The sequence below is a fragment of the Ctenopharyngodon idella genome, chromosome 1 (genome assembly GCF_019924925.1).
Source record: "Ctenopharyngodon idella isolate HZGC_01 chromosome 1, HZGC01, whole genome shotgun sequence".
Lineage (NCBI taxonomy): Eukaryota > Metazoa > Chordata > Actinopteri > Cypriniformes > Xenocyprididae > Ctenopharyngodon > Ctenopharyngodon idella.
The window spans coordinates 38,877,764-38,901,073 of record NC_067220.1 but is presented as its reverse complement, the minus strand read 5'-3'; the positions used below and the strand labels follow the sequence as shown (position 1 = coordinate 38,901,073).

The following is a 23,310-nucleotide window of genomic DNA, read 5'->3' as shown; positions in this document are numbered from 1 at the left end:
AAGTGATATAACTCTATATTGTGTGCTCCATGTCAGTGTGTTTGTTGAGCATCAGGTGAGTCATGCAGCCCCTCAGAGATGCTGAACTGGGGGCCTCCACCTTCTTCGCCTCTCCTCTTCCTCATGATGTGTGTGGCAGTAATGGACTTCCTCTCACCCCCAACTCCATCAAGATCCTGGGACGCTTCCAGATCCTCAAGACCATCACCCATCCCAGACTGTGCCAATATGTGGACATCACCAGAGGGAAGCATGGTATGATGGCTTTATTGCTTTATTGCGTTTCTCTCCAAAGACTTGCAAATCATCATCTTCCCAAATAAGAATGTCCGTCAGTAAATAATAGTAAATACAGTTAGTTTATTTCACAGATATAACTCTGAAAACAATGTAGCTCAATACTATCTAGTTAATTTGCTCCTCTGGCAGAATCTTTAAAATATGCATTGGCTTTTCTCAGAAGTGCTAGTTTTAGCAATATTGTAAAACTGTTTTGTTTCCTTCTTAAAGTTTCATTATTGATGAATTTTGTGATTTTGGCACTGTTATTAAACTGAATGGAATCAACACTGAACCAATTTAGCTGAATAATGATAATATAGTCCGCTACTTTAAAACCTAAATTGAAGTCTTTTTATAATTATACTTGCCATATTCACAGTTATTTTCCTGATTATTAATAATAATAATAACCTTTATTTTCTATACCGCCTTTAAATGTACATCTCAAAGTGCTTTACAGAAGCAAATAAAACAACAAAGATAGTCCACACAATATAAAGATTAAAGTTAAAGCGACAAAATAAACTATAAAATAAGCACAATGAAAAATTACAATTATTCAATTAAAAGCTACCCTAAAAAAATGAGTTTTAAGCTGAGATTTAAAAATGCCAAGAGATTTAGCTTGCCTTATCTCAATCGGTAAAGAATTCAAAAGTTTTGGAGCTAGTGAAGAAAAAGCCCTATAAGGGAACAGTTAAAAGACCAGTTTCAGAAGAACGAAGGTCACAGGTTGGAGAATTAAAAGCTCGGTCAAATATTGAGGTGCCAACCCATGTAAGGTCTTGTAGGTAAGCATCAAAATTTTAAAGTCAACCCTAAACCTAACGAGGAGCCAATGTAAGGACTCCAAAACGGGAGTAATATGATCTCTTATCCTAGTTCTAGTAAGGATTCTAGCAGCCGAATTTTGCACTACCTGCAATTTGTTTAAGGTAGCTTTTGACACCCCAGCCAACAAGGCATTACAGTAATCAATACGGGAAAACACAAAAGTGTTGATCAGTCTCTCAGCAACAGTAAACGACCGCATTGGACGCAATCTGGCAATATTTCTAAGATGGAAGAAAGAAGTTTTAACAGTATTTTGGATATGTAGCGCTATGTAAATAAAATCATCCAATCATATTAGAGCTTTTTTCTTTTTTAGTTTTTTTTGTGCAACATATATCAGAATGTTGTCATATAATTAGCTGTCTATTGTACACCTTTTTTATTTAATTTTAAAATTAAAAGTAATATGTCATGGCACTTTATTGCAAGACATTAAAGGGTTAGTTCACCCAAAAATAAAAATTCTGTCATTAATTACTTTCCCTAATGTCTTTCCAAACCCATAAGACTTTCGTTCATCTTCAGAACACAAATTAAGATATTTTTGATGAAATCCGAGAGGTATATGACCCGTCCATAGACAGCAATTTAACCGACACTTTCAAAGTCCAAAAAGATACTAAAGACATTATTAAAACAGTCGATGTGACTGCAGTGGTTCAACCTTAATCGATTCTTATGAAGCGACGAGAATACTTTTTGTGCGCAAAAACAAAAGAAAAATAACGACTTTATTCAACAATCTCTTCTCTTTCCTGTCATTATCCTTACGTAGTTTCTGCAGTAAACACAGTGAAGGCTTCCGTGTTTACGTCCAAATGCCGGCTCAGTATTGGCCAAAGCTGATCATGTGAGCAGCACGATGCATTTGTGTGATGCTGATGCAGGTGCCGGCCAATAATGAGTCGGTGTTCTGACATAGCACCTGGAAGCGCTGGATGTAAACAGCGTAAGAGATTGACACAGAAGAGAGGAGATTGTTGAATAAATTCATTATTTTTGTTTTGTTTTGCGCACAAAAAGTATTCTCGTCACTTCATAAAATTAAGGCTGCAATGATTAGTACCATTCTGGACCTTGAAAGTGTTGATTATATTGCTGTCTATGGACGAGTCATATACCTCTCGGATTTCAATAAAAAGATCTTAATTCGTGTTCCGAAGATGAACAAAGGTCTTACGGGTTTGGAACGACATGAGGATGAGTAAATAATGACTGAATTTTCGTTTTTGGGTGATCTAACCGTTTAAGTTGAAATGTTTCCGTTTTCCTTTTAGAGCCTCATCAAGTCTGGTTTTGTTTTCTGGTGCTCTTCAGAGTTTTGTTCTCTTTTATCCTAGTGATTTTTATCTCTGTGGTTTAATGACATTATTCATGTGGGGGATCTTTCGGTGAGAATGTTTCTTTTTATCTTTACTTGCTTTATTGCTGTTAGCTCAGTATTTATCATGCACAATGCAATTTGTTTAATGCATGTGTGCCCTATGAGATTGATGCATGTGTATGCAAACACATGTGTTTGAAGTCCTGTCCTAATGATATTATGCAGATTTATTAGTGTTATAACTTTCTTTCATGTTTGAGAAATGACCTTGAATGCAGGTCATCATCTTGCTGGAGGGAATATTCATTTCTGAGGATATTGAAAATCAGTTTATTAGATGCTCTTCTTTGGGGAGCCAAGTTTTTTTCTTCACTGTGTTGATTCAACTGGTAATACTATGCAAGAATCTTGTATGTTTTGGAGTGGTTGCAGTTTTTAAAAAAAATAATAATTAAATTGACTGCAGCGTATTGAAAAGTGTCTTAAAGTTTGTATCTGTCTATTTTTAAATATTTAATATTTGCACTGTTCTACATGTCACTTATTTTGGCCAACAAGTAAAGATATTCAGCATGTAATTTAGAAACGTCCAGAATATGTCAAAATATCTTTAAATAATCATTCACTGATAAAATGTATACCATGAATGCAATGTGTAGATAATTTTAGATTATTAACCTAATACATTCTGAGAATATTTTGTCCGTGTTTGTTATCTAAGCAAGTACTTGCTTTAAACTCTTTGTCTTCTTGTTATTTTGCAGAACGGCTGGTTATTGTTGCTGAGCACTATGAAAAAAGCCTAAAAGATCTTCTGAAGCAGGGGAAACCAGTCAGGTAACAATCAAGTCCAACTGAATATAATGCGCAGTTCAAATGTTTGGGGTCTTTTTTTTTAATAAAGACTTTGGAAAAAAGTCTCACCAAGGATGCATTTATTTGATCAGAAATAGCCAAAGCCATTACTCCATTCTTCAGTGTCACATGATCATTCAGAAATCATTTTGATATGCTGATTTGCTGTTCAAGAAACATTTATTATTATGTTTCATTATTATGTTATAATGTTAATTATATTGTGATATTATTATATTATATGTGATATTTTTGTAGAAGAACTGAAACTGTTTTCAGGATTCTTGATGAATAGAAAGTTCAAAAGAACAGCCTTTATTTGAAATAGAAATCTTTTGTAACATTATTTTAATTCAACATTTGAAAGAAAAGTAGTCAACATAAATGTCTAAACTGTTGAAAAGTACTATGACATAACCATTTGATGCTACCACTGCACCACAGTATTTTCTGAAAGGCATATTTGAACAGTTGAACATGTTCTTCAGACTTCACTCACTTTATCATTTTTAATCTGTTCTATATTATCAGGTCAAAAGACCCATTGATATTTGTGGCAGAGGTTTTTTGTTCTGAGATTCATTAGTGGTTTGTATTCTCTCATGTGGAAGCTATTGACACTATTGTCAAATTCTTCATGAGGACAGGTTTTGGAAAGCTTTTCTTTTTGTGAAAGCATTTGATCATTGTGTGTGTTATTTTTGTTATATTAATATTGACATATATTGGGAATATTGGGAACAGAGTTTAAGAAAATGATGAATGTTATTAACAGGTGTAAATTGGGCCAACGTGACAGCGGTTCACTGTCAAAGACTATTACCGTAGATGGTATTTTACTGAACGAATGTTACTAAAAATGACTAAAACAAGACAGAGGACAAAATCAACTTATTGAAACCAGTAAAGCTTCAAATTTTAGACAAAATGTAAAACATCAAGTGAGAATTTACAGTCAAAGCGATCAGTCTAGCAATATCTCAGTATTCCATTGAATAATCTATCCAGATCGTTTTAAAGGAACGTGTTGTTCGTCATCCTGAATTTTCTACAGGTTTCTAGTCGGTGTGTTTTCAGTTTCCAGTGAAATTACATGAGCACTTTATTCAATAAATTCATCCTTATTTTTTAATTCCATATTCCTGATTCAGAATAAAGCATTGATTAAATTAAATATTGTTTCTATGCATTTATATTTAAAAGAGCTGTAGCATCACAAGCAGCACCCAAATCTTTAATCGGCGCTTCATCACAAATTCACCAAAAACTACTTCTTTTGTTCATGAAATGGCGTGGCATAAACATTTATTCCCATAAGGAATTTCATTCACTTTCATTCTTTAAAGTCGTCATGAAATCAAATTTGACCCTATTTACTTTGTAAGCGCATATTACTAGTCTTGTGATGAACAAATAATCCGTGCAAGTTAATACACAGAAAAAAATTATTTGTCGTGGTAATCTTTAATCAAAATCTGAGAAGTTACTTACGGTCTGGAATGCCGTTCATTCTCTGATGACGTCAGTTTGACGGCTTGGGTTGAAAACGCTTAAACCACTCCCCTCCAACCGTTAGTCTGCTATGAGGGAGAGATGGAGAGGAGGAGCACTAAAATAAAACCCCGCCCTCTTTTCAATATTCCGTTTCACTTAGAAATACGTCACAACACTGGAGAAAAGTTGTTTGCAACTTCCGGTTCACGGGGACTTTAAGGTTTCATTTGTTAACATTAGTTAATGACCTTAGTTAACATGAACTAAAATTGAACAATACTTCTACTGCATTTATTAATCATAGTTAATGTTAATTTCAACATTTACTACTACATTTTTAAAATGAAAAGTTGTATGTGTTAACATTAGTTATTGAACTGTGAACTAACGTATGTTTTTATTAAAGTCCTCCTGTAATCAATAATTTGATCACTTAAAACTCATCTTTGATCACCAAAATGACATATTTAAACGTTTTTTTCCTGTGGAAAAAAAATCCTAATGCCTTAAAATAGCTTGAATGTAACTCTACACCCTTGCCTCATTTAATATACATGGATCTATGAATATGATAATTAGCCCCGCCTCCACTCACTCGCACGAGCTCAGACAAGTTCCATTCAGTGAACTTACTGAGGTAAACGCTGCACAATGGTATCGCTTTTTACAAGTCAGACACACAACGGTAATTAATATAATTAGCGTTTTGCTTGACCGTTATCAAACAGCTAATAATGTGTTGCTAATGTTACAAACCAAGTTCACATTCACGAGTCAGACAGCTGCCTTCTAACGATCAGTGTCATCAGAAATACTTTGAGCAATACAGAATGTCAGTGGAGAAAGGCATAAAGCTCATCATAACATTGTAATATGCATCATACACCCGCCATATTGCTAAATCTACCAGATTTTTCATATCAACAGAAATATATAACGGGATAACCTTCTTTTGAGACTCTCTTGTGCGGTTAGTTAATAATATGCTAAAGCGCACCGGCACATTGACGTGATTAGTTACATGGTAGTTTGTGACGTCAGAAACACCAGCGATTTCAAACCGCGGGTTTGAGACTGTCTTTGGTTTACTGCAGTTTTAAAGAGAGAAAATAGCAATGGTGTTGACATATGAATTTGCACATGGTTTGTCTTAAAGCATGTTAAAAAACACCACATAGACATAAAAACAACATTAAAAACTTGATTTTCACCACAGGGGGACTTTAACTAACATTAATAAAGGTTAATTAATTGCCTGTAAAAATATATTTCTCATTGTTAGTTTGTTAGTTTATGCATTAACTAATGTTAACAAAAGAGATCTTATTGTAAAGTGTTACCGCAATGTCTTTCGCTTTCAGCTCTCTTTTTTTCGTGCAATATCATTGAGCACATAAATAGCTGTAAAAGCAGCATTCCCAGCTAAACCAGTGGTATATTTTCAATAACTGATTGATTTTAGCCGTGACTGAACAGCTCAGACTGCTCTTGTTCTGCCATCTACTGTCTAAATCAGACAGTTTATTATGAAATAAAGGCACTTAAATTAATTCATAGGGCATTATACATTATTTTGCCATGTTATTTCTATTGTGTACAATTGGATTATGTCTTTTATTTGACCTCACAGAGCCTTATTCAGTCAAAATTAGCATTGGTTAACTCGTGTATATCCGTAGTTACTTAAATTTTTATATATATGTATTGAATGATTGAATTTTCCAGTTTGACTTGATAGTGACGTCAGTAGAAATTGAAAGCCACTATTATATTGTTTGAAACACTGGACTGGACTCATTTTCAGATGTTCTTGTCTCTCTCTTAGTCCAGAGAAGGTGCTTCAGGTCGCGTATGAAGTGCTAGAAGGGTTGGAGTTCATGAATGAACACAGCATGGTGCACCGTGCATTGTCTCCCAACAATGTTCTCCTGGATCGTGAGGTATGTGGAAACACAGAAGTGTATTTTATTTTATTTTATTTTATTTTATTTTTACTTTATTTTTATATAGTTCTAACCTGTAATTATTCTTGCTCAAAAATGTAATAGCTGTAGTATAAGAGCTTTGTAAATAAACTGATAATTCTGACAAACTCAAAACAATAAACCCAGCAAATATTAACAATGTGATGAAGTTTGTCAGAATGATCAGTTTCTTATTGTTACCGTACTTTGTCTTGCTTTCAACTCACTGTTTTCCTGGAATTAAATGTTCTTTTACAAACTCAACAGGGTAAAGTGAAGTTGGCCAAATTCGGCCTGTATCATATGACCGACCACGGAGCAGATGTTGACTTCCCTATTGGGTATGTCATTCAGCTATAATGTTTTCCATTTGTTTCCTGCTGTAAGATATTCCTCAAAATGAAACTCCCGTGCTTTGGTGTCTATATAAGGGTACAGATAACATCTCGGCATCATTATAGCGGAGCAGAAAGTCAAGGCGAGCTTTAAATCTTGTGTGTCGTCTCTTTAAGATGCATTGTGGCTCTGAACCGAAGCGCCAGCCTTTCATGGAAAAAAAGATCAATGGGTCACGCTGTGCTCTCGTAATAAAGAAAGATGAACTAACATTAGATGTGCATCATTGTGGCTCATCTTTGTTTTGATCAAAAGCAGATCCTGGATATCAAAGCAGCTTCCTTATGTGGCATCCTAAATAACATATCTGAGTGTCACGACTAGGAGCCCTCATGTTCTCAGAGGGGCTGTCTTATAATATCCGGTTGTGATTTGGGTTTTGTGGGACACATCTTTTGTTATCTGGCATCACAAGGACCACATCTGCTCTTTGCTAGACCTTTCCAGCACCCGTGTCATCTGTTCCTCTCTGTTTCCGTAGGTATCCATCTTACCTGCCTCCAGAGGTTATTGCTCAAGGCTGTTTCTATTCCAGCGACCCCTCGATCATTGAGGCACCGCTTCCTTCAGGGCCCAAAACAGACGTTTGGTCTCTCGGGGTGCTTCTGTTTGAACTCTGTGTGGTACGCTCTGAGTTTTCATAGATTCAGCTCAACAAGGACTAAACTGAATTTTACATTAATGCAAATCGTTTTTTCCCCCAGGATATGAATAATTTACAGTGTTACATATATTTTTTATGCTTTATAAATGAAACCCCATTTTCCCTTAATGTTTTGCTTACAGTTTACATATTTATGAATGTGTATCAGACAAAGGCAGTGAAGTTTATAAATTACTTCCCCCCTAAAATAATCCACTTGAAATTTTGTTGATTGCATAATGTCATGAAAGTCCAATTATGTCTTAGTCCAATTATAAACATTTGATTAACATGACATCATCAAATTGAAATGTTAACTAGATAGTAAAGTTTGTAAACAAACTTTAATAGTGTTTAATGTCTGTTTGAAAAGACAGACAGATAGACAGACAGACAGACAGACAGACAGATAGATAGATAGATAGATAGATAGATAGATAGATAGATAGCACTTTTTGGAATTTGTAATATGGAGTAGAACATTTGCTTACTGCAGAAATATTAACTTTCATTGGTCAGTTTCACTGACTTTTTAACTGACCACAAAGATTCTATAACATTTGATATCATGTGACTTGTGTTGTCCAATAGGGAAGGCAGATTCTGCAGAACATTGATATTAGTGATAGAATGAAATTCATCATCACCTTAGGTGAGTTCATGTTTACATTACACTATTCACATCACATTATTCTGTCCATTTTCTGTTGTAATGAATTTCACCATTGGAATATCTCAGATTTTTTTTGCTTCTTTTTGTCTGCAGGATGCATGGATGACATAATCACTGTTCTTGCTGAGGAACACGGGTGCTTGGATACAGTTAAGGTAAGTTTGCTCGTCTTAATGGATAGCCTTTCATCGTTGTACTTTACATTCCATACAAAGATAGATCTCAATTTGACTGTTTTTTTGTTTTTTTCTAAACCTTTTACTGCAGGACAGGAAAGTACACAATCAGTGTCACAGTAAGATGTGGTTTATCTCAGTGGTTTCATTTCAAAGGGGTTTAACTTTAAAAGGTTTACTTTGAAACCTCTCAGATAAACTCTTCTTAGCTTGACACTGAGCGCACACTGGTCGTATGGCTAATGTTTTCCAAATGTCCTCATAAAACCTCACTTTTCAGTGGAGTTTATAGCATGAATGACAGAAAGTGCTGATTTATCAGAGTATGACTGGGTTTGATGCTTTACTAATATTCTTGTCTCTGACGTTTCCCCAGGAGCTGCCTGAAAATGTGCAGGCTTTATTGAGGAAATGCCTGACGTTTCTCCCTTCAAAAAGGTAGTCTGTCCACCTCCTTTATCATTTCTTTATAGAAAAAACCCCCCCAAAAAACTCTCTCTCATCTTCCAAAGCATTTTATGCAGTCATATATGCATATAAATGGAATAAATATAAATAATAATATATAAAAAAATATATATAATTGTAAATAAAAAAATATACATTAAAAAAAAAAAAAAAAAAAATATATATATATATATATATACACTACCAGTCAAAAGTTTGGAAACATTACTTTTTTTAATGTTTTTGAACAAAGTCTCTTATGCTCATTAAGGCTGCATTTATTTCATAATAAATACAGAAAAAGCAATAATATTAATATTTATTTATTTTGTGGGGGTTTTTTTTTTTTTGGGAGTGTAAACATTATATATTTCACTCAGCCCAAGTCAAGTTGTTTGCTTTGGTCTAATTGAATTGTCATGTTACTGGAATTGATTTACTGTCTATTAATTATTAATAGATATTTGAATAAACAGAGCAGAGCAAAGGTATGCTTAATTAATAATGATGATTAGTGTCTTCGCTAATTGTTCCTGTCTTTCAGACCCACCCCAGCAGAGCTTCTGGGAGACTCTGTGTTTGAGAGCATTTCCTGTCAGTACACGCCCTACCAGAGCCCTGTGCGTCTGTTTGCCGCCTCCCCGCGCTGTGCCCATTTAGAGCTTCCTGAGGATATCAGTGAACTCTGTAAAGGTTTGGGTCACCTAGAGAAAAATGTTGAAAATCATTTTAATGACTATAAAAAAGTAAATGCTAAAAATAAAGTTAATGACTATGCTGCTGTGTTGTGTAGATGATGGAGAGAACTACCTGGCAGAGAGAGGCATAGATGAGGTGTATCACCTGTGGTGTCTGGCAGGAGGAGACCTAGAGAAAGAGCTGACCAATCAAGAGATCATCCAGTCAAAACCTCCCGTCTGCACCCTTCCCAAGTACCCACACAGCTATGATCCCCACATAATGCCAGCTTTACCATTATTTCAGGGTGCAAAATAAGACCTCTGTTTCAAGTAGTCTTTTGAATTTTATTACCATTGTCGAATGTGTTTGCTCTTTAGGTTTATTTTGGAGGATGGCGAATCTTTTGGTCAAGGCCGGGACAGAAGTTTCCTACTGGATGACACAACTGTGACACTTTCTCTTTATCAACTCAAAAATGTAAGTGTATTTGCTCGTATGCTCGTATACATTTTATCAAATGTAAAATATTAGGGGTGTGACAAGACACTTAGCTCACGAGACACGAGATTGGGTTCATGATTTTTAAGAAATCCTCAATGACAAAATTCATGACTGGAAAAATAGTCTGCAGGTGCATTTTGAAATGTTTTAACTAATCATCTTGTAATGAATGTCATTTCAGTTTTACTTTCTGAGTATGAATTATCATATGCATTGAAAGACAGCAATATACAGACACTGTAAAAGGTTTTGCTGCAAACTCAAATGACTGGCTGCTCTCCTGTTTGATTTCACATGAATCTCTTCAGACCTTACTGTACATGAATTATTAGCTTCCAGAACATCTGATTGAAGCTGTGTGTGACCTCCTAATTGAACTCCTTTCCACAAATTGAACATAGAAATAAAAACAGTATAAATAACAAAAATAAATAGCAGTTTTTTCTTAGTCTTATTAAGTGCCAACAATAAGTGCAACCATAATCAAAATACTCTCTTAGTAATCAAAGTGCAAACAGAGACCAAAACAGAGACCAGAGCTAAGAGGTGGTTACAACTACACAGCCCAGCCTAAGATAGGTTTGATATTTGGAGACAGGCTAGTGTTTGCAGCCTAATTTGCACGCAACAGGGAGCTCGCGTTTTACTTTCACTTTCGAATTTGCAATCGCACGTACTCTGTGTATAGGGAGCGGCAGTGCTAAGCGCGTATTCTATAAGACAAGACATTTATCAAACGCTTAGGCGAATCCTCCACCATGGTCTTGTTAGTCATCTCGCCTTACTCTCGTCACGTGATCAGTGAACTGTGATTCCTGCTGCGCTATGTGCAACTCAGCAGCTCGTGCTGGATGAGCAGAGCAGACGTTCACAATAGTTTACAACTGAAGTGACCATTATCCAAATAAATTAAATGGTTATTATTTCTATAAAAAAAAAAGCTGTAGAGGCTAAACGTAGCGATGGCATATTATATGATAATTTCGCCCTCACGCTCCATCGTGTTTTTATATATATGTATATGCATGTATAGTACAATTATATATAATATAAATTAAGATTGTGTATTTTACATTAACGATTATCTTTAACAATAACATGATTAACTGATTTAGTTAAGGTTTAGGTATATATTTAATGGTTATTATGTACATATTTATCATAATGGGTTATTTTTAAAGTACATAAACTGTGTTTGTGTATTATATATGTAATGTATGTGTGTTTACATTTAATAGTTCATTTTAAAGTAACAAAAAAATTACACATTTGAAAACAACACTTTTTTTTAAATGTCTACAAATTTGGTTCGTGTTGAAGCTGTCAAAAGTTTTGAAACTAAATCTGGACAATATTGGGCAGTTTTTTTTATAGCACACCCCATATGATTTTTTTTTTGACATGCTAAAACACTGCTAATCTCTCATTATAGAGGCTGAAGGATGTTGCAGGAGAGACGTACTATCCGTTATTGGAAGATGAGTAAGAAATCTTCTCTTGTTCATTAGCTCTCATTCTGTGTTCAGTATTCTGGTGTGTTTGGCAGCAGTCTGTGTCTGTCTGATGGTACAGAAATGTCCCGTGTGTCCCGCAGGCAATCCAGCCTGCCTCAGTCTAACAGCAGTAATGAACTGTCTGCCACCGTCACACTGCCCCTCATTATCCGGGAGAGAGATACCGAGTACCAGCTCACCCGCATTGTCCTCTTCGACAGACTGCTCAAGGTCCTTCTCACACACACACACACACACACACACACACACACACACACACACACACACACACACACACACACAGTTTCTGAAAATGACCATATAAGAATAGCTGATGAAATCATCTCATGATGGACATCCACCCACAGGAAAAATGGTTCATAAAGATTCTAAATTATGTGCTTTTTTTATCTAAAAAGTTGTTTTTTTGAGGTTTTATGGTTAGGGTTATTAACATTTTCATAAAGACAGCAAACACAGTCATTTCATGTCAGTAATGTTGATTTATCTGTCCTTTTGAAACCTTTTTTGTTGATGGTGATAGCTGAACCTTTTGTGTTGAGTAATAATTCATAGTAATAGACTTCATCAGCTCGTAAAATGAGTTTTAATGCACTGCTATTACTATAAAATAATTTTATAGTGGAAAAAAAAATAAGTGCAGCAAAACTACCATGATGAACAAATATTTTACTGCTATTTTACAGTTTAAATAATAATTCATTTTATTTTGCACAAAAATATTCGGAATACTATAGTTTTTCTATTTCTTCACTGTAAAACAATGCTGACTTTCATATCAATAAAAGCAATTTCTTTCTTTCTTTCTTTCTTTCTTTCTTCCTTCCTTCCTTCCTTCCTTCCTTCCTTCCTTCCTTCCTTCCTTTCTTTCTTACTTTCTTCCTGAAAGTGATGTCACAGTGCATATCTTAATCCTCCTAAAAAAATAGGCTTTTTTTTCCTTTTTCTCCTTTGATTTTCGGGTGAAATATGACCCGGGCATGCTCATGACAGGTCTTATGACATTCCCCTGTGTAATAATGCTATAAATGTTTTGTGTTCATTTTTTAGGCGTACCCCTACAAGAAGTACCAGATCTGGAAGGAGGCGAGGGTTGATATTCCTCCTCTTCTGAGGGGTCTGGCCTGGGCAGCCTTACTAGGAGTTGAGGTACAAACAAAATACTGCGTTGTACACCAAGGAACGGATTGTCAAGGAATATATTGTAATTGTTCAGCAATAGATGTTTTTTTTTTTTGTGTGTGTATAGTCAAATCAAAGTAAAAAGCATGCCTTGCATTTTTTTGGTCTTTAATGGACTATCGATTCCTGTGTTTGCATGACGTGTGCAATCAATCAAATGTTGACATAAATTCAATGCACATTTCACCTTTAAGCAATGACCTTTTCCATTGTAATTTTGAACATGCCTTTTAGTGCAACACTCCTATTTTTATTCCCACATTCAAATCAGTTTATAAACTCCCACAGGGGGATATCCAATCAAAATATGACGGCATCGATAAGGACACGCCCATCCCCACTGATAGACAGGTGAGAATCACTTCCATGTGTTTGATAGTCTTTGCACTGATTGGAGTTATTGAAAAACTGAATAATTCATCAGCCTGTTGAATAATTCACTTTGTTTGCGGAGTGCCTGTCTTCAACTTTAAGCCTTGTTAAGATTTGACTACCCACTGCTGAATATTTCAAGCAATCCCGCCGCAAACAGCGCTGACAGAGACATGTCGCCCACCTCATCTGAGATCATTTAAGACTGCAGATTTTATGCATTAGAAGCTTTAGAGATTTGTTCAGCCTTTGTTATCATATGTGACACAGATTGAAGTGGACATCCCTCGCTGTCACCAGTACGATGAGCTGTTGTCGTCACCTCAGGGCCACGTCAAGTTTCGGCGGGTGCTCAAGGCCTGGGTGGTGTCTCATCCTGACCTGGTCTACTGGCAAGGTGATGGAGCAAATGTTGGGTGGGGTCGTATGCACGGTTTACTCATTCTACCACTAGATGGCAGCAAAGCCTCACAGTGTTTCATTTGTATCAGGCATCTTTATGGTCTGGTGGCCTAAAGGTTCTTCTACTATCTGATAAAGATAACAGATCAAATCAAGTTTGTGCGCTGATGTGATTTATTAATATCTGTGTGGGTGAGTCTCACAAAACCTGTCAAGAACATCTCTGGGTCATATTTCACCCTAATGCAAAGAAAAATAATCATAAATTATATTTTCCTTAGAGAAAGGTGTTTTTCATTGTGGCATTTGTTATCATTACAATTAAGCAAATTTTCCACCCCAAATTCTAATTATCATGATATTTTACTGTTTAAATTATAACTCATTACATTTTGCATTAAGAAAATTTGGTATATTTATTTTCAGGATGTTATTTTGTTATTTTTATTAGAATTAAACTCATTTCCTACTCTAGAATTCTCACTATTCTAATGCATTCAGAGTTTAATGCATTCATTTTCACCCTATAAGAAAATAAAAAGATATTATATTTTTCATTACGAAAATTAAGCTTATTTTCAACCATAAGGCGTTTTTCATTGTGGCATTTATTTTCATTACAATTAAGCACATTTTCCACCCAAAATTCTTATTATTATGATATGTAATTGTTCTCATTGGTGATTCTCATTATATTCTCATTACTGTAATACAGTCATTTATGCCTATTTTAATTAAACACAAATCACAACAATTTGTAAAAATAAATAATTGCAGCAAAACTGCCATGATGTAAAAATATTTTACAGTTTAAATAATAACTCATTATATTTTCCATAAAGAAAATTTGCTCTATTTTCAGGATGTCATTTTCATGAGAATCAAACTCATTTTCTCCCCCAGAAGAGATTTTATTTTATTTTATTTTTGTTACGGTGAAATATGACCCATGTATGTTCTTGTCAGGTCTTATGAGATTCCCTTCTGTATGTGTTGATGACTCTCTCATTTGATGTTTTTGCTTTAGGCTTGGATTCGCTTTGCGCACCTTTCCTTTATCTAAATTTCAACAACGAAGGTAAGATTTCTGGGTAACACTTTACAATGAGGTCCATTAGTCAATGTTTTTTGATGTATTAACTATCATTAACTAACAATGAGCAATACTAGAGACACTAATATCAGGAAAAATATCATGTTTAAAAAAATAAAAATTTGGCCATAAATCGGTAACACTTTACAATAAGGTTCCATCTAAAGCATTTATTAATATTAGTTTATGTTAACTAATGTAAGAAACTAATGTTAACAGATGGAACCTTATTGTAAAGTGTTACTGATTTCTGGCCAAAATTTATTTATTTTTTTTAAACATTCTTCCTGATAAACGTTCTTCATTTTTTCTCCCAGCTCTTGCGTATGCATGCATGTCAGCCTTCATCCCCAAATATCTGTACAATTTCTTCCTGAAGGACAACTCGCATGTTATACAAGGTAAGGTGAACTTTCTGTCCCTCTGTAAAGAATATAGCTACAGTACTGTGTTGGGAGCATGCAATTTTCAGTGCAGGCTAAATAAAAAGTACCCGCGTTTTATAAATTTACAACATTTCTGACTTTTGTGTGGCATTTACACATGCTTGCTTCTGTTGCAGCTGTTTCTTAAAAATCCTTTAAGTGTTTATGGCTGTTACACTACAGTGATTACAGCCATAAACACTTTAAGGATTTCTGTAGTCTGACATTGGGGCATGTTTGTTGTTGAGTTTTGCTAGCTCAGCTGTCAGCACTTCAGCAGCAGATTTGCTTTGTTTTGCTCTCTGACTGAGCTTTGAGCAAAGTGTTTGTCCTGCCATTGGTATAACGTGGTAAAAGTGTTTTTGGCTGAAGTACAAACGCCTGAATGCTCTTATTCTTCACTTCTCCAGAATATCTGACCGTCTTCTCGCAGATGATTGCGTTCCATGACCCTGAGCTCAGCAACCACCTCAACGAGATTGGATTCATACCTGATGTAAGTGTCCTCCTGAGATGAATATTTCAAAACAACATGAAATCACATCAAAATCAAATCAAAACTCACCCTATATTTACTTTGTTACATGCTCCATGACATCGGTATTTTACTTTTGTGGCTTTTAGTTCATTCTTGTTAGCTTTGAGTGTCATTTATAAGCTAGATCACTCCTAAAAGAAGTGTTTCCATTGGCAGAGCGATAAAGTAATCGTAGCGCTTCTTCGCCACTAAATCCATACTCAACGAGAAATCGTAGCGATGCACCACTAAACCCATACTCAATGAGAAATCGTAGTGATGTACCGCTAAACCCATACTCAACAAGAAATCGTAGCACCACACTGTTAAACCCATACTCAACGAAAAATTATAGCACCGCACCACTAAACCCATACTCAACAAGAAATCATAGCACTTCACCACTAAACCCATACTCAATGAGAAATTAGACAGGTCCGTCCCAGGGCACGACCCCACCATAATTCGTCTATGGTATGAGCCCTGGTTTTTCGACAGCAGATCCTCTCCAGAGTGATTGAGTGCATCTATGCATTCTTGTCCTGTTGCACATCAGATCTGCTGTGGCTTCTGTCATTGATAGGGCGCTCACACGCGCAGCTGACCCTGAGATTTGAGCTCTGGCCAAGTGTTCCACAAGCACGCACGGACCGGAACGTTCTGGGATTCACACATGCCTCCCTCTTTATTTATTAAAATGCCAGATTGATGTCTCTCTACACTGATAGATAGGTGACCTCCACAGACAAATCCACCCACAGCTCTATGATTGAAGGTCCAAATAAAAGATGAATTGTGGGAATCAACACTGAACTGGTCTTTGATGCAAGAGGAGTGAACTGGTGTTCTGTTCAGCCTCTGAACAGCTGCTGTTATGGTTCGACAGCAAGAATGAAAAGAAGACTCATGAGAGGATGTAACCACTGCCGAGCTCTGAGAAGACCATTATATATGCTTAACCCTGCCATGATTCCCAATGCATTTGATCTGGAAGTGTTTGTTTTCTTGTCAGCACAATCCCAATGTCACCTTGTGCTCTTATAAAAGGGCCATGTTAATAGCATTTTACATTTTCCATTGAAAGAAAATAGGCCTTGTTAACTTGGGCCAGAAAACAACTGCCCAGAATACGCTAACAACCATCTGCTCATGCTCTAGCAACCACCCAGAACACCATGGTGTGTTATGCATGGGCAAACGCCAGTCATATTGTCTTCAGAAAAGTTTAATCTAGTTTCTTTTTGTCTGTAACCAGATGCTTTCAAACGATGGCCGTTTCTTTCCATAGTTGTCATTTTAATTTTCCCTGTAGTTGGGATAATATTTGATCTTGATTTGACTTATCTTGTTATTATCAAACTGTCTTTGAGGCATGAATACATCTTGGCTGATGTTAGTTGAGGATTTGGCTGAGTTCAGTATGTCTGCATGAGTGCTATTATATTTGGCAGCATAAGGCCTGAAATGCAAAGCAAAGTGACCTAGTTTTGTGTCCTGCTTCATGTTGGCATTCTGATGATGTTGGATAGGCCCATTTTTTGCCAAAACTAACCTCTATTATTATGCTTTCCTTTCAAAGCATTCATTAAATTGCTTAGGCGAAGTAGCAAACACGTAATTTTGGACCTAATTGGGTAATGTTTGTTATGATGCAATTGAAGGCGATCATTTTCTTCAGTGTTAGAAATAAAAAAATATTAAGCAAAAAAATATGATTTCCAAAGGATCATGTGACACTGAAGACTGGATAATGATGCTGAAAATTCAGCTTTGCATCACAGAAATAAATTACATTTTAAAATCTATTCAAATAGAAATCCCTTATTTTAAATTGTAATAATATTTCACAATATTACTGTTTTTATTGTATTTTTCATCAAATAAGTACCGTCTTAGTGAGCATTAGAGACTTCTTTTAAAAAAAATTGCAAAGCTTACCAACCCCAAACTTTTGAATGGTAGTGGATATTGTTCTATATTGAGTGTCAGGATGTCATTGGACCTCATCCCATCATGCACAGCTCCTTATTGCCTCTTAATTCGACTCCTCCGCAGCAGTACTGTCATGTTTAGCAGCGGTCAGTCTGTCTCAGTTGGAGATGGAGCTCTTCCCAGCAGGGAGCTGAGCTGGCTAGACCGAAGCCTGTCTCGCGCTCGTCCTCTCATTTCTCTCTAAACCCCTCTGAGGCCGAGCCACCAATCAACTGCTGAAATGGATTATACATCCTACCCAACCGCAACAGAGCAGAACCATGGGAAAAGAGGCAGTATTGGAACAGGTGCTGGAGGGAGACAGCAGTGAGACGCAGGGATGTTGGCTGTTCATTACACTCCCACACACGTCCTCTCGTTTCACAGTGGGCTGTGAAGCAAAGGCCTGAATTACAAATACAGGTTTCCTCTGATGAATTGAACAATAGCTTAGGTGTTTTTTTGGGAATTATAAAAGGGCCCGTGCTGTTTATTCATATTAATCACATTGTTGCTCATGTAAAAATGGCTTTTGTGCGCGACTGAACATTTCTTTCTTTCTGTTCCTTTCAGCTGTATGCGATCCCCTGGTTCCTTACAATGTTCACACGTAAGTATTAGCGACTCATGTTGAATACAGATCTGAACCATTAGGCAACGTTTAACTATTTTCTAGATTCATAGATGATACTTAATGCACAACCTATTGACAAATAGGACCTTATTATAATTATAATAATAGGACCTTATTATAATAAAGTGTCAATTTTTCTCCTAAAGTTAACTAGTTCCTTTGTTTTTGCGACCTTAATTTGAAGAGTGTTGAGATGATGCAAATGGTAAAACTATAGAAGGAAGTATAACTAATTATGGTGTTTTTTAAAGCGATTTATGGCATTTATTTTGGTTTGAAATATGCATCTATCTTCAAAGATGTAATCAGAACAAGAATTGTTTTTTTTTAGAGACTTGCAATTCCAAAACAATAAGCACTGATGGACTAATCCTGCATTGTTTCATCAAACACGCTGTAATATGCAATAGCTTGTGGTAAAAATACACATAATAATAGCAAAAATAATAATATTTATTATTATTATTATTAGTCTCTGAAACAGATGGTTTTGAAAGTTCCTGTTCTGAAATCTCAAAATACACAATCTGGAATTACAAAATACACAATAGAGCAACAGCTATGATATATTAATGTTGACCGTTTCAAAGCACAGCTGTTACAGTGCAAAGGCTGCAGACTACACTTGCAATAAGTCATTTGTTGTCCCATTTCCTTCGCAGATGTGTTCCCCCTGCACAAGATCTTTCATCTGTGGGACACTCTGCTTTTAGGAAACTCCTCTTTCCCCTTTTGCATCGGTGTAGCTATTCTACAGCAGCTGAGAGACCGTCTGCTGGCCAACGGCTTCAACGAATGCATACTGCTCTTCTCAGACCTGCCCGGTAGGAGTCAACGGTGCACATGCACACGAAAAACATTTTTTCGTTACCATATTCTTTTGTAGCATTTGAATTGTTTCCCCTAAAGTCATGATTTAGTTTCTTATAACCATCTCTGACCCAACAAGCTGTTGCTTCTGTGCCTTTAAGAGTTTTATATGTAAATGACAGCTGTTAGGTTTAGCTCACCTCTGTGTACCAGTTTAGTTCAGACTCTCATTTAACAGGGCAAGTTGTTGAATACTGAATATTGATGTGTAAACATGGGCTGTTGTATGCTAATGGCAATTTGTGAGTTACTTTTTTGCAGTTTAGTTTGCATAAATTTGCATTGCGAATGAACATTTCTGCATTGGTTAAAAAAAAGTCAGGAAGATCCCATTTTGACCACTAAGTGTATGCTGGAATTATGTAGACCAGGTGCATTGTGGGTAAATCTACTTTATACTATTGGAACGGTGAGTGTACACTTAAGAAAAGGTTCTATATAGAACCTTAAAGTGAACTATAAGGGCTTTTGCACCAGGTAGTCATAGGAACTGGCCACCAGGGCGGCCCCCTGAGAACTAAATTTCCCCCTAGGGCCATTTTCCTGGTTGCAGTAGTAACTCTAAAGTGACGTAAGCCAGCAGACAGCGACGTCATTTAAGCACAGCATTCAACAACGTCAACAACTGGAAGATGCCGTGATTGGTTAAGTGCCTTCATCATCTGTCCATCTATCGTTGTTTTCCTTGTTCGTGGAGTAAGTATATGTAAACTGTGTGTTTTCACGGCTTTTTTAAAATGGCCGGTGTTTCACATGGCATGCGTTCGGCCAATCAGCGCACACCTATGTCACTGGTAGTTCATATTGTGCTTGGTTAGACCATACTCTGAGCTAATTTAGTTCCCCCAAAAGGTGTTCCCATTACTAAAATCGTTCCCAGTTCCTGTGGTGCGAACACGCCAAAAAGTGTGTACTTCCACCAGTAGTTATAAGAACTATGAAAACGTTCCTCTGCGAAAGCCCCTTATCAGGTGCTTCATATAGAACCTTTTAGGGGTTCCCATTATGGGACTGTTTTATGGATTTAGATTTATTTAATTCATTTTATTTTAATTAGTTTTTTATTTTGCTTAAATGTTATGAATTAAACAGCTCTTAACATACTTTAACACTAGAAACAATTTTAATAACCTGTTAAAGGGATAGTTTACCCCATTTTTAAATGACAATTCTGTCATTAATTACTCACCCCTATGTCATTCCAAACCCGTAAGACTTTAATTCATCTTTAAAACACAAATTAAGATCTTTTTGATGAAATCCGAGATATTTCTGTTCCATTGACAGTCCATGCAGCTACCAATTTGACGCTTCAAAAAGTTCATAAAGAGATCATAAAACTAATCCATATGAATCGAGCGGTTTAGTCCAAATTTTCTGAAGAGACTCGATCACTTTATATAATAAACAGATTTAATTTAGGCTTCACATATAAACATTGATCAGCGAACATAAACAGAAGGTCAATGGAACCTGCTTCAAGCACAAGAGCAAACCTCTTCCAGAAGTTTAAATGTGCTGCGTTTTTGCTGAAGTTCAAACGTAATGCGTAACACATGAGAAAGTGGCAAAGTGGTAGTTGTGTAGTTGTCTATATAGGGACAAGTAGCTCTCAGATTTCATCAAAAATACCTTAATTTGTGTTCCGAAGATGAATGAAAGTCTTACGGGTGTGGAACGACATGAGGGTGAGTAATTAATGACAGAATTTTCATTTTTGTGTGGACTAACCCTTTAAACATGAAGTATTATGCAATCATTTAAGACATTTCTCTTTATATAAAAACTTTTTTGAATAAAAGTTCTTTAAAATAGAGTTAACGCCCTAGAGTTCTATATAGAGCCCCATTTAACCTTTTTTCTAAGACTAGTGCAATAAGGATGCTAATAAATGCACGTGTGAGTTTCTGCAGTTGCTGTGGAGCAAAACTTGGAAACAGCAAAGTAATGCACACTTGTCTGTGTAAACACACCTCTGTCAAACAGTGTGCTTTATTCCCTGTAAGCTTACCAATGCCAGGGCTCAGTTGGGACTTGTTTGCGATGAGCTCAGGATAAGTTATGTGGCTTATGCCATTCTTTCCCCCGTGGTATTTTGGAGGAGGCAGCTGGTACCGGTGTGGCCTGACAAGTGGCGTTCCGGTCAGGACAGCTCTGTGTGTTTCCTCTGGCATCTGCCTGCCACGATTCCCCGAGGTTGCTGTCAACACGGAGTGTGTGCCGTGGCTGAAGTGATGGACGATGATTGAGTCTAATGTGAGGGAATTAGCTAGGAGCGTTCAGCGCTGCAGGAATGCTGATGGTGTGTACACTTAGTCACAATGCAGGGATTACTTCCCAAAATAATGTGGAAAATACCCTGTTACCATGGCATTTGAAAGCAGGAGAATTCCTGAAACTTGTCGTGGTGTCTCTCAGGACAAAACACACAGGTGTAAACAAGGGTTAGGTCAACCAGGGTTAGCTTGTTTTGGTAGTGTGGTGTGTGAGTGTGTCTGTGTGTGCGTGTAAAATCAGGGTAAAAAAAAAAGCAGGAAAGAAGCATTTAAATATCTTGTTCTTATTTAAATGGCAATAGATATGCATGCTGGTCATACTTCCTGTGTTCCTGAGTTTTACCGTTTTCGAATCCATTCAGCCGATCTCCAGGTCTGGCGGTAGCAATTTTAGCTGCAGCTTAGCATAGATCATTGAATCTGATTAGACCGTTAGCATCTCACTCAAAAATGACCAAAAGGTTTCGATATTTTTCCTATTTAAAACTTGACTCTTCTGTAGTTACGTCGTGTACTAAGACCGATGGGAAATGAAAAGTTGCGATTTTCTAGGCCGATATGGCTAGGAACTATACTCTCATTCCGGCGTAATAATCAAGGAACTTTGCTGCTGTACCATGGGTGCAGCAGGCGCAATAATATTACGCAGCGCCTGAAAATAGGCTAACTTCAGTCAACATAATCAACGTGACCACCTGCTTGCACAAGGAGCGTGTCTTGCAACCATGGAGACATTTGTGAGAGACCATTCAGAAGATAGTTACTTTGGTGCAGATCCTGAACCGTATCTATTAGAACCAGAATACACTGAAGATGAGCTTTTTTCAGGCACTGCGTAATATCATTGCGCCTGCTGCACCCATGGTACGGCAGCAAAGTTCCTTGATTATTACGCCGGAATGAGAGTATAGTTCCTAGCCATAGTCAAGTTTTAAATAGGAAAAATATCGAAACTCTTTGGTCATTTTTGAGCGAGATGCTAACGGTCTAATCAGATTCAATGATCTATGCTAAGCTGCAGCTAAAAGTGCTACCGCCAGACCCGGAGATCAACTGTTTAACTCTAGGGGAGTTGGAAAATGAGTCTATTTTCAAAAATAGTGGCGTGTTCCTTTTAAGCATAAGCATATGGCCAGTACAGAAGCTTGGAATAAAAATTATACAAAAGGTAATTGCAACTTCTCACAATTCTGACATTTTCTCGCAATTGTGAATTTGCAATTTTAGATCTTGCAATTCTGAGAAAAAAGTTAGAATTGTGAGATAAAAAGTCGCAATTACCTTTTTTATTTTTTATTTAGGTCCAGAAACTAGCTTCCATAGGCCAGCTTATTCTAATATTTGACCAAGTTAATAAACTAAAACACCTCGAACTTTGACATGTTGGAATGCCTGTTTGTTAGGCCGTTCTTCTAGTGGAGACCACAAGGAATATAATACTGTCATATTAGCTGTTTCGGAAGACATATATAAAACATAAACACTACTTATTGCACCTTGAAAGCTGAAGTGTTTGGCACTAGTGGCACCAAATGGTATTGCAAAAGTAATTACTTCTAACTCATAGTACCGTCTAAATTCTTTTTTGCCGTTTCCAGAGACTAGGGTTGTCACAGAAGACAAGTATGATTTGGCGGGAAGCATGATTCGGTTATATCTGTCAGATGGTAGGGGTGTTTTTATGTGAGGCATTCCAAACCAATTTTGAAAAAGGCAAAAGAAAAGCAAAATTCTAATCAAATCAACTTCAACATCAGCAAAACCATTGCACCAGCAATCATAGA

At 36.5% G+C, this 23,310-nt stretch overlaps 1 protein-coding gene across 2 annotated transcripts in view; it reads left to right on the top strand.

Annotated features, from left to right (window-relative positions):
• Positions 1 to 23,310, top strand: part of tbck (TBC1 domain containing kinase) — a 49,640-nt gene that overhangs the window by 435 nt on the left and 25,895 nt on the right. For both annotated transcript variants that reach the window (XM_051890396.1, XM_051890405.1), the window contains exons 2-22: positions 37 to 255; positions 3,205 to 3,277; positions 6,615 to 6,729; positions 7,021 to 7,094; positions 7,631 to 7,772; positions 8,384 to 8,444; positions 8,559 to 8,620; positions 9,018 to 9,079; positions 9,633 to 9,781; positions 9,882 to 10,020; positions 10,147 to 10,246; positions 11,703 to 11,752; positions 11,865 to 11,994; positions 12,835 to 12,933; positions 13,255 to 13,317; positions 13,609 to 13,735; positions 14,768 to 14,818; positions 15,151 to 15,234; positions 15,669 to 15,754; positions 18,320 to 18,356; positions 19,043 to 19,204. In XM_051890396.1, the coding sequence (XP_051746356.1) occupies positions 63 to 255; positions 3,205 to 3,277; positions 6,615 to 6,729; positions 7,021 to 7,094; positions 7,631 to 7,772; positions 8,384 to 8,444; positions 8,559 to 8,620; positions 9,018 to 9,079; positions 9,633 to 9,781; positions 9,882 to 10,020; positions 10,147 to 10,246; positions 11,703 to 11,752; positions 11,865 to 11,994; positions 12,835 to 12,933; positions 13,255 to 13,317; positions 13,609 to 13,735; positions 14,768 to 14,818; positions 15,151 to 15,234; positions 15,669 to 15,754; positions 18,320 to 18,356; positions 19,043 to 19,204 (2,059 nt within the window). In that variant the 5' untranslated portion in view covers positions 37 to 62. The remainder of the gene's footprint in view (positions 1 to 36; positions 256 to 3,204; positions 3,278 to 6,614; positions 6,730 to 7,020; positions 7,095 to 7,630; positions 7,773 to 8,383; positions 8,445 to 8,558; positions 8,621 to 9,017; positions 9,080 to 9,632; positions 9,782 to 9,881; positions 10,021 to 10,146; positions 10,247 to 11,702; positions 11,753 to 11,864; positions 11,995 to 12,834; positions 12,934 to 13,254; positions 13,318 to 13,608; positions 13,736 to 14,767; positions 14,819 to 15,150; positions 15,235 to 15,668; positions 15,755 to 18,319; positions 18,357 to 19,042; positions 19,205 to 23,310) is intronic.